At 41.9% G+C, this 11,498-nt stretch overlaps 1 protein-coding gene across 1 annotated transcript in view; it reads right to left on the bottom strand.

Annotated features, from left to right (window-relative positions):
• Positions 1–253: 253 nt before the first annotated feature.
• The window catches only part of LOC139312118 (sperm acrosome membrane-associated protein 4-like), a 34,872-nt gene continuing 23,627 nt past the window's right edge, over positions 254–11,498 (bottom strand). Inside the window, exons 2-3 of the mRNA XM_070936660.1 lie at positions 8,883–8,996; positions 254–4,310 (exon numbers count right to left, since the gene is read on the bottom strand). Of these exons, the coding sequence (XP_070792761.1) occupies positions 4,099–4,310; positions 8,883–8,996 (326 nt within the window). The 3' untranslated portion in view covers positions 254–4,098. The remainder of the gene's footprint in view (positions 4,311–8,882; positions 8,997–11,498) is intronic.

Below are 11,498 nucleotides of genomic sequence, written 5' to 3'. Positions count from 1 at the left end.
TCTGAAAAACCTCCAGTGTTGAAGCACCTATAACTTTTGGAGGCAAGTTGTTCCACTGATTAATAGTTCTCACTGTCAGGAAATTTTTCCTTAGTTCTAGGTTGCTTCACTCCTTGATTAGTTTCCATCCGTTGCTTCTTGTCCTGTCTTCAGCTGCTTTGGAAAATATGTCTGCTCTAAAGGAGAAGTTTCTTCCATATTTTAGGAATGCTGTGATTGGTGTGGAAATGAGAACAAAGGAATAAAACCCAAATGTGTGGAAGACTCATGTTTATTTTTACCGAATACACGTATACATATCTACTTAGAAGTAAGACCCATTAAGTTCAAGTTTTGCTTTCAGATAAGAGGGAATAAACATACAACCAATAGATCTTCCTTTAGAACTACGATGCACTTAGGTTTTCCTTTTCAACTTAAAAAGTAGCCAGAATGGATTTTTGCTATGGAAGTTCTATCGTTGTTTAATTTCTTTTTTCCATTGTTTGAAAGCACATTTTGAAATTCTAATATCAAACAAACTTAAAAAGCCATTTGTTAAAAGTAAATATACGCACATCAATCTCTCTGTTCCCTTTCAGGGTAAGCCATGTTACATAAAGTGCAGAAAAGTAAAAAAAAGTAGTAAGCAAAAGAAATTAAAGGCCAAAAAGAAAATGAAATGAATTTAATTTAAATTTACACATACACCATTCCTTAGACTAGGGGTATCAGACTCGTGGCATCATGTCATCACGTGACGTATTGAGAATTTCCTCCCCCCTTCGCTAAACCGGGGTGGGCATGGCCAGCTCATGACATATCCGGCCCATGGGCCACGAGTTTCCCCCCCTGCCTTAGACCTTTCCATTCTTTCCAACTCTCCTTGCTTCTTCCTCATCTATACAATTTACCCTATATTGCCTTCTGTTTTCTAAGCCCTTTTTAAAAAGAAGATCTCATCTTTATACTCCCATCAAATAAAATTTTCATAGACCAACATATCCTTTACTTTGTAATTTGATCTATTCTCACTAAGGAGGAACATGAACGATGGGGCTTAAAGAGGCTTTAAGTTGACAGTTAAATGAGTGTTTGGAACACAAAGAAAAACTCTCCCAAACTTTTAGCATTTTTGGATCCAAGGACTGCCTGCAACTTCCTGAAATTCCTTGATGAGATTTCTCTGTTCGGGGAAAAAGATCAGGAAGCGTTTTCCCAGTTCCACCTCTGAGCACTCTGTCAAAATTGGGAAACCATCTCAGCATGGTGTGTGCAATGCTTAGTTTGATGAATGAAGTTGTCCTTTTGAGAAACGAAAAGCAGAAAGAAAACTGTACCAGTTTTCAGAGATTTAATTAGCTCATCATTTATTGAGTACAAACGATTATGAGAAGAAATCTGTTCAGCTTACATTCTGAAGCAAATTGAATGAACCTGAACTTCGAAAAAGAGAAAATGGAGTGACTATGTATGCCGGTATCTAAAATTCAATGGTTGTTTTCACAACTCAAAAAACCAAAAAAAACCCACACACACACACAAAAAACCCAGGGATGTACACATGTGGGGAATGTATATGTAAAAATGTATTACATTATTAAAAAAAACCTTGTTACTTATGTGTATGTTTTAAAAAACTTGTAGTGTACTGGAGAAAGTGTTTATGCGAATCCATATATTCAGAGCAAAGGTATACACATGTTGACTTTAAAGCAAACTGGCAAACTGAGGTGGAAATAGGGAATCATTTTCAACCTTGGAAAAACGAAGAATCGTCTTCCAGGTAATTCCAGGAAGCAAATAAAGTAGTCCTTGACTTACGACCACACTTAAGACCCAAATTTGTTGCTAAGCGAGACAGTCGTTAAGTGAGTTTTGCCCATTTTACGACCTTTCTTACCACAGTTGTTAAGTGAATCACTGTCGTCGTTAAGTTAGTAGCAAGGTCGTTAAGCGAATCTGGCTTCCCTGTGGACTTCGCTTGACAGAAGGTCGCCAAAGGGGATGACTTGACTCAGGGACATTACGGCCGTCATAAATGTGAGTTCAGTTGCCATGTGTCTGAATTTATTATTTATTTATTTATTAATCAAATTTCTATACCGCCCTACTCCCGAAGGACTCAGGGCGGTAAACAGCCAAGATAAAATACAGATAATACAAATATTAAAAAAATCCCTTAAAATTATTAAATATTTTGGCCGAAACACAGATTAAAACACCCAATTTATAAAATCACACGAATTAAAAATTTAAAAGAGGAGAGTTAGGCCAGGCCAGCCTGCTGAAATAAAAAAGTTTTGAGAACACAACGAAACATGCGCAGGTCTGGGATCCTCCGTATCTCTGAGGGGAGCTTGTTCCAGATGGCAGGTGCCCCCACAGAGAAGGCTTTCCCCCTGGGGGCCGCCAGTCGACACTGTTTGGCCGACGGCACCCTGAGGAGCCCCTCTCTATGGGAGCGTACTGGTCGGTGAGAGGCTATTGGTAGCAGAAGGCTACCAATTTGAATCGTGTGACCATGGGGATGCTGCCACAGTCGTTAAGTGTGAAAAATGGGTCATACACCCCTTTTTTCAGGGCCCTTGTAACTTTGAACGGTCACTAAATGAACTGTTGTAAGTCGAGGACTACCAGTATTATTGATTATATCCCTTTATTTCTTTATCAGAAAAATATAAATTTGGTATAAAATGGTTTGTGAAATGAATGCGACTGCTTGAGGGCTCCTGGATTGGAGCTGAAAGGCGAAAGGGAGCAGAATGCCCCCTCCCACACGTTGGGGTAGACCAGGTGTCTCGATAGAAAAACACACATATATGTAAAATCTATATCTATATCTATAAAAGGCAAAAGTGCTTGAAAGGACCTGCTGAATTCAGGCAGCCTAATATGGGTGATGTTGCAGGCATACAAATGCAAGAAAACAGGCAGCAGATTTTGGGGACAAAGGCAGAAATGTTGGCATATATAGGGTTAAATCCCATTCTCCTTTTTGAAGGGATATGTGCAAGAGGAGGCAACACAGCCCCTCCTCTGCAGAATGTTATGTATGTAGCCTTTAAAACATAACTGGCTCAGGGTCAGCCCAAAATAGCAGCTCGTGGCATGTTTTCATTAGCCATCCAGTGGGTTGCTCACCTCAGATGACTTCTCTCTCTTTCTCTCTCTCGCTGCTGCCAAATATCTGCCTAGGGATGCCACAGATCATATTTCTTTAAGGGAATGTGGTGGTGGGATGGAAGCGTGGGGGATGGGGAGGAATTGCATTGAGGGAACTCATCCTCCATTGCCTTATCTCCCTCATAGACATGACACTGTCATCAGGAGAAACGTTGGCTGAAGAATGAGAAGGTCCCACCCATGCCGAGGAAAAAGGGGCAACTGGTGATCATATTTGGGAAGAATCCTATGAAATGAGATAATTGGAGAGGAAACACAACACTGCCCCTTTAGTACAGGAGGAGGAAAGCAGTGTAAAATTAATTAATCAGTGGAATAATTTGCCTCCAGAAGTTGTGAATGCTCCAACACTGGAAGTTTTAAAGAAGATGTTGGATAACCACTTGTCTGAAGTGGTGTAGGGTTTCCTGCCTAAGCAGGGGGTTGGACTAGAAGACCTTCAAGGTCCCTTCCAACTCTGTTATTCTATTCTAAATCTCAAGGGGTGAAGAAGCTTAAAAGGGGCCTATGGGAGATGGGTACCGTGATCTAGATGGGACTATTGGACTTGTAGTTCGTCTGACACTAGTTTTCCGACTCTGTTTTAAAGAGAAGCTTGCAGAGGATGAAAATAAGTGGAAAAGGAATTGAAAAGGTAGAAGATAATGAAAAAAGAGGAGGAGGAGGAGAAAGATTAAGGCAGCTTCTCCTAAAGCTTCATTCATATGCTCTAAAATAGAGGATACGCCTTCATTAAGCCACAAATGCATTTCTGAATAAAAAGGAAAGGCGAGAGTGTCTATTTAATACAGTGCTTGGTAGGATAAAAGGACAATCCTGTACATGACTGGAGTTCCATGGACGTTACTTTCAGCTAAAAAAAGTAGAAGAATCGCAGGCTTAATTTTTGGCATCTTCTAGAGTTGGTGTTTTCTCTCCTTCCTGGAAAGAAGATTAGAGGAAGCGAAGGAACCAGGTGCCTCCGATGACCAGAAGCATGGGCAGAGAGATGTGAGCAGAGGGCAAGGTGGCTCCCGAATTGCAGAAATCGTCGTTGCAACACTTGTAGGTGGTGACGTATTTAATGCCCACATAGGACTCGGTACTGTTCTTGTCGCATTTATCCTGTGCGACACAGTCCTTCTTCTTGATGAGCTTATGACCAGCTAGGTGGAACATCAAAAGAAAGAGACATAGGGTGAGAAATACGTACGGATAATGTTCCCTGCCACCTATATAACACCCCGTCGTTGCATTGTTGGGAACAAATAGGGCAGAGAGCAGAGCTGAGTTGGTTGATTGTTTGATATATCAAAGTTAGAGACCATCCATCTCACTCACTGTTCCAAAGTCATAGCTAGGCAGGGAGGAGGGGTCAAGCAGGGAACTAGCCTTGAGTCCCTGAGTAGTATCCAAAAGCATAAGTCTGGTTCCCCGCTTGGCCCCCTCCTCCCTGCCTGACTGTTTCCCAATACTCACAGATTGATTTTGGATGGTATACATTTTTATTTTATTTATTATTTATTATTTATTATTTATTTATTATTTTACATTTTATTTTATTATATTTTATTATATTTTGTTTTGTTTTACTTTATTTTACTTTATTATTTTATTCATTATTTTATTTTATATTTTATATTTTATTATTATTTTATTTTATTATTTGTTTTGTTTTACTTTATTTTATTTTATTTACCGTGTTTCCCCTGTCTTATATTTTTTTGAACCCTGAAATAAGCGCTTGGCCTTATTGGCATGTGCTCAAAAGCCCGATTGGGCTTATTATCAGGGAATGTCTTATTTTGGGGGAAACAGGGTATTATTTTATTTTATTATTTTATATTTTATTATTATTCTATTTTATTATTATTTGTTTTGTTTTACTTTATTTTATTATTCTATTTTATTTATTTTATTTATTATTTTATTTATTTTGTTTTTGTTTTATTATTTTATCTTATTTATTTGTAAAATTGATAGGTTGCCCTTCTTACTGGAGGTAACTGTGAGCTGCTTAAAAACATAAACATTAGAAATTATATGCCGCCAATCTTACTATCAAGCGAATTTGGGTGACTTGCAATGTCAAAAATAGCAATATAAATGAATTAGAAGGTTTAAAAACATGAAAAACATTAGGTGTTAAAAGTTAAAATGTTAAAATTAGCAACATTAGGATGGAAATGGAGACACACAGCATGGAGATATATATAGAGAGAGGCAATTAAGAAGACCTCATCTCCATGCTGTCTGTCTCCGTCATTGTACGAATTGGTTTTCTTTTATTTGCATAGTTTTAAAATTATAATTGTTTTTCTCTGTGTAAGCCAGTGGTGGGTTGCCCCCGGTTCGCAAGAACTGGTAGTAAAACCGGCGGGAGGTTCCGCCCACTGACCCAGACGTCATCCAGGGGTGAAATCCAGCAGGTTCTGACAGGTTCTGGAGAACCGGTAGTGGAAATTTTGAGTAGTTCAGAGAACCCTCCTCAAGAAGCCCTCTCTGGACCCAGCTGTTTTGGCAAACTATCGTCCAGTTTCCAACCTTCGCTTCTTGGCGAAGGTTGTTGAGAGTGTGGTTGCGCGACAGCTCCCGCAGTACCTGGATGAAACTGTCTATCTAGATCCGTTCCAGTCCGGCTTCAGGCCCGGGTACAGCACGGAAACAGCATTGGTCGCGTTGGTTGATGATCTCTGGAGGGCTCGGGACAGAGGTTGCTCCTCTGTTCTGGTCCTATTAGACCTCTCAGCGGCTTTTGATACCATCGACCATGGTATCCTGCTGCGCCGGTTGGAAGGGTTGGGAGTGGGAGGCACTGTCTTACGGTGGTTCTCCTCCTATCTCTCCGACCGGTCACAGTCTGTGTTGGCTGGAGGGCAGAGGTCGACCTCAAGGCACTTGATTTGTGGGGTGCCACAAGGGTTGGTCCTCTCGCCTCTCCTGTTCAACATTTATGTGAAGCCGCTGGGCGAGATCATCCGTGGTTTTGGGGTGCAGTGCCATCTGTACGCTGATGACGCCCAGCTGTACATATCCACCCCAGACCACCCCAACGATGCCCTTGAAGTGATATCCCGGTGCCTGGAGGCCATGTGGGTCTGGATGGGGAGGAACAGGCTCCGACTCAACCCCTCCAAGACTGAGTGGCTGTGGCTGCCGGCATCCTGATATAGTCAGCTGGTGCCATCGCTGACTATTGGGGGTGAGACATTGGCCCCCATGGAGAGGGCGCGTAACTTGGGTGTCCTCCTGGATGCACGGCTGTCTTTAGAAGAGCATATGACGGCCGTGGCCAGGGGGGCTTTCTATCAGGTTCGCCTGATACGCCAGTTGCGCCCCTTTCTGGATCGGGACTCCTTACGCACGGTCACTCATGCCCTGGTCACGTCACGCCTGAACTACTGCAACGCTCTCTATATTGGGCTCCTCTTGAGGAGCACTCGGAGGCTCCAACTGGTGCAGAATGCGGCCGCGCAGGTACTTATGGGGGTGACATGGCGCCTCTCCTGCGCGGGCTGCATTGGCTTCCAGTGGTCTTCCGAGTGCGCTTCAAGGTGTTGGTTCTCATCTTCAAAGCGCTCCATGGCTTAGGACCCGGTTACTTACGAGACCACCTTCTGCCTCCGATAACCTCCCACCGGCCAACACGCTCCCACAGAGGGCCTCCTCAGGGTGCCGTCTGTCAGGCAATGTCGGCTGGCGACCCCCCCAGGGAAGAGCCTTCTTTGTGGGGGCACCCGCCCTCTGGAATGAGCTACCCCCAGGGATACGACTAATCCCGGACCTCCGGACCTTCCGCCAGGCCCTGAAGACTTTTTTATTTCAGCAAGCCGGGCTGGGTTAAAAATCTTTTAATTGGGAAATTTTATGGGCAAGGGGTTTTAAATTGGAGAAGCCAAAGATAATTTAATTTCGTTTAAATGTATTTTAATATTTGTATTGTGTGTTTTTAATTTTGGCTGTTCACCGCCCCGAGTCCTTCGGGAGAGGGGGCGGTATAAAAATTTAATAAATAAATAAATAAATAAATAAACCGGTTGTGGAAATTTTGAGTAGTTTGGAGAACTGGCAAATACCGCCTCCGGCTGGCCCCAGAGTGGGGAGGGAATGAGGATTTTGCAGTATCCTTCCCCTGCCATGCCCACCAAGCCCACCAAGTGTGCGGGCGCAATGTGAACCGGTAGTAAAGCTAAGTAGAACTCACCCAGAGTTTCCTTATCGAGGAGATGGGCAGCATATACATTTAATAAGCAAATAAAACAAGGCTAGAATAATTAAAATTTAGAAGGGTCTAGCCCAGGGGTCTCCAACCTTGGCAACTTTAAGACGTGTGGACTTCAACTCCCATAGTTCTGAGTTCTCCCAGAGAGAACTATGGGAGTTGAAGTCCACACGTCTTAAAGTTGCCAAGGTTGCAGAGCCTCTGGACTCTAGCCAACCCTGAGCTTGCATGCTTTTCTGCAAGTCATATACAGATTGATGGACTCAGATCTTCAAACTCTTCTGAAAAGCCAGAAGAGTGGGGGCCAGCCCCACCTCTGGGGGAAGAGGATATTCCAAAGCGGGGAATGCATGTGAAGAAGATATCGCTAAATGTTACAAATCCACATCACTTGAGTCTAAAATACTCAAACCCGAGTGGGTCTTTCCTTGAATAATCTCAGGTGGCTTTGATGGACTTAAACAGACCAAAGATGGTTGAACAGATGGACAAACATTTTGAATGCATCGACTGATGTGCATGTCTGACTATTCATGAACTGGAATAGGGCATAGCAACAAGGTCAGCCAATGAATAGGCATAGCAACTGGGTCAGCCAATGAGGGCTGTTTGGAAACAGAAACTTAAGCATGCTGTGCTGAGCTCTGAGTCTGCTGCTCTGAGCGAAAACTAGTCCGTCTGCTGAATTGAAACTGAAACTGTTCTCTCCTCTGCCTGTGTTTGCTTGTAACTACTACCACGCTGGAGAATCTGCCATTGGTATTGTGTATTTATTTCATGTGTTCTATTATATATGTAAAGCAGTGGTGAAATGTAAAATTTGTTACTACCGGTTCTGTGGGCGTGGTTTGGTGGAGGAGATAATGTGACTGGGTGGGCGTGGCCAACTTTTTTTTTTTTTACTTTTAAAAGCATTTTTTCTACAACCTTAAGGGTTGCAGAAAAAAATGCTTTTAAAAGCCTCTGACGATCCCAGCTGAGCCCCGCGATCATCAGAGGCTTTTTTTTTTAACTTTTAAAAGAATTTTTTCAGCCGAAGAGGTTGTAGAAAAAAGGCTTTTAAAAGTAAAAAAAAAAGACTGATGATCGTGCGGCTCAGCTGGGCATGGGGGAGGGGGCAGGGATTTTTGCTACCGGTTCTCCAAACCACCTGCTGCCATCTTTACCGGATCAGGCGATCCGGTCCGAACTGGGAGCATTTCACCCCTGATGCAAAGAGAATCCTGCTGAATCAGTTACCTGTATGTGCTTTCTGGATTTGATTGCTGCAGCAAACTCTGACAGTTCATTTGGAAATCCAGGGTTGCTGTGGTATAAGCAACCCTGGATTTCCAAATGAAATCCAGGGTTAACTACATATAAGTTCATAACTACATATAGGTTTTACTATATGAGGACCTATTCAGAAGTATTAGTCCAAGAAACAAAATTATGCCAGATAAAATTCCTGAGGAAAACAGCATATGTGAAGACAGGGAGGAAATTAAAAAAAAAAGAAAAGAAAGAAAATCCTTACCAGCACTTCCCTGGATGACAGCACAAACTTCTTCACTTTTACAGGTGACAGTCGAAGTGTGGCAGGGTATATTGAAAATGGTGAATGCACACTTCAGACATTGAAGAGCAGATCCTGAGATGCAAAGAAAAAGTTTTGTTTTTAAATTTTTATTTTAAAAAGGAGGGCAATGAAATCAATTCAAACTGGAATTCACAATACTGGGCCTACTTTTGGTGCCACCCTAATTAAAAAAATAATAATTAAGGCTAGAATTGTGCTCCTGCCTACCTATACACGAGTAGATTAATAGGTACCACTTTGGCATTCTGTGAGCCTTTGGTGTATAACCATGTTGGCCAATGACCACGGAAATTGTCTTTGGATAACCGTGGCTCCCTCAGCCAAGAAATGGAGATGAGCACCATGCCCTAAAGTCGGACATGACTGGACAGGGAAACCTTTACCTTAGAATTAAGTCATAAGTTTAAGTCATAAATTTATTTTGTCAAGCATATATAAGATAACAGGTAAAAGTATAAACATAATTTGAATACATGAAAAGAGTAAGTAAAAAGGAATATTAGGACAGGGACGGTTGGTACGATGGTGCACTTATCCACACCCTTTACAGACCTCTTAGGAATGGGTTGAGGACATACCTATACCTGTACCTTTTTTAAAAAAAAACAATCAAGCATTCATCTATATGGCAATTAAAACCATGATGGAACTGATAACATTAAAATTGAAGGGAAATAAAACAAAGCAAAAGCAATCAAAACGAGAACAATATTTTTTAATGGCTGGGATGAGCCATAGGACAAAACAATGGCTCTGCAAATATACAGTAATTACTATAAAGTAAGGAAAGTATAGCCTTTTTTTAAAGAGAAAAGTCAAATACAGACAATAATACTGTTTTTCGAATAAGAAGATGTAGAAATCTGATTTTGTTATTCTTCACACACCCGCTTGTTCATTCTGTTTACTTCTTTTCACTCAACCAAATTCAGCGGGGGAAAAAGAGAGAAACTGGTTTTCCTTTGCCTGCACAGTCATGGAATACTGTGGCTTCCCTTAAATCAGCTTTTTAAAAAACTGCTCTTAAAACACAATATTTTGTAAACACTGGCAGAGTGCAATTTTCTGTTTTTAATGCCCTCTCCCTGGAGAATTGCATTGAAATCTCTCTCTCTCTTCTGGCTGGTGCCTGTGAATAGATTCCCCTTCATACTTTACCAAGTAGGTTGAAAAACTACGGCATGTACATTAATTAAGAGCCATGGTGGCGCAGTTGTTAGAATGAAGCATTGCAAGATAACTCTGCTCACTGCCAAGAGTTCGAGCCTGACCTTCTCAAGGTTGACTCAGCCTTCCATCCTTTTGAGGTCAGTAAAATGAGGAGCCAGATTGCTGGGGGCAATATGCTGGCTCTGTAAACTGCTTAGAGAGGGCTGAAAAGCACTATAGAGTGGTATATAAGAGAGGGCCTCCTCAGGGTGCCGTCGGCTAGACGGTGTCGGCTGGCGACCCCCAGGGGGAGAGCTTTCTCTGTGGGCGCACCTACCCTTTGGAATCAACTGCCCCTGGAGCTCCGGGTGGCCCCCGACCTCCGCTCTTTCCGTTGTGACCTGAAAACATGGCTGTTTCGTTTGGCTGGCCTGGACTGATGGGGTTTCAATTTTTAACTTTTTAGTCTTAATTGCACTTTTAACTGTTAAATTATGAGATTTGGATTTAATTTCTTTTTAACTTTTTCATTAGGTGTTTTTTACTGTTGTGAGCCGCTCTGAGTCCGGCTGGAGATAGGGCGGCATATAAATCTCAATAATAATAATAATAATAATAATAATAATAATAATAATAATAATATATGTGCTATTGCTATTGCTATTGCTAACTTGTGTAACTAGGTGGAAGGCATATTCTACAATCCTACTGAAATGACATATAGAAATGATGTTGGTTAGACAGGACAATGGTTGGATAAGCAGCCCCTGAGTCCGCAGAAGGAATGTGGAAATGGGAAACATCTCAGAAAGGACCCTCCCTAGTTTCTTGGGCTGTAAAGTGAGGGGTGTGTATGTAGAGATGTACTTTCAAGCATGCAAGATTCATTAAGGGAACCTTACAATCAAGTAGAACTGGTACTTCTGGTTGTGTATCTTGTCTGGACTACTTCACAAGGTTGACACCTAATTGCATATTCCCAATCATCCGTTCACCAAAAGGCAAATTAAGGAGACAGAGGTAGACATTATGTACCTATGAAGTCCTCAACTTACGATTGTTCGTTTAAATCGTTCAAAGTTACTATGGCATTGAAAAAGATGTCTGTTTTTCACAGTTACGGCTTTTATATCATCCTCATGATCATGTGATCAAAATTCAGATACTTGCCAACAGGTTCATATTTATGACCGTTGCTGTGTCCCCACTTCTGACAAGCAAAGTCAATGGGGAAGTCAGATTCACCTAACAACCGGGTGGCTAACTTATCAATGGCAGTGATTCACTTAACAACTGTGGCAAGAAAATAGCAATACTACTTAGACTTATATACCGCTTCACAGTGCTTTACAGCCCTCTCTTAAGTGGTTTACAGAGTTAGCCTATTGCCCCCAACAATCTGGG

The sequence above is a fragment of the Pituophis catenifer genome, unplaced genomic scaffold (assembly GCF_029215685.1).
Source record: "Pituophis catenifer annectens isolate HBS135680 unplaced genomic scaffold, rPitCat1.0.hap2 SCAF_2, whole genome shotgun sequence".
Taxonomy (NCBI): domain Eukaryota; kingdom Metazoa; phylum Chordata; class Lepidosauria; order Squamata; family Colubridae; genus Pituophis; species Pituophis catenifer.
Note: the sequence above shows the minus strand (reverse complement) of the source record. Positions and strands in the feature narration are given on the sequence as shown.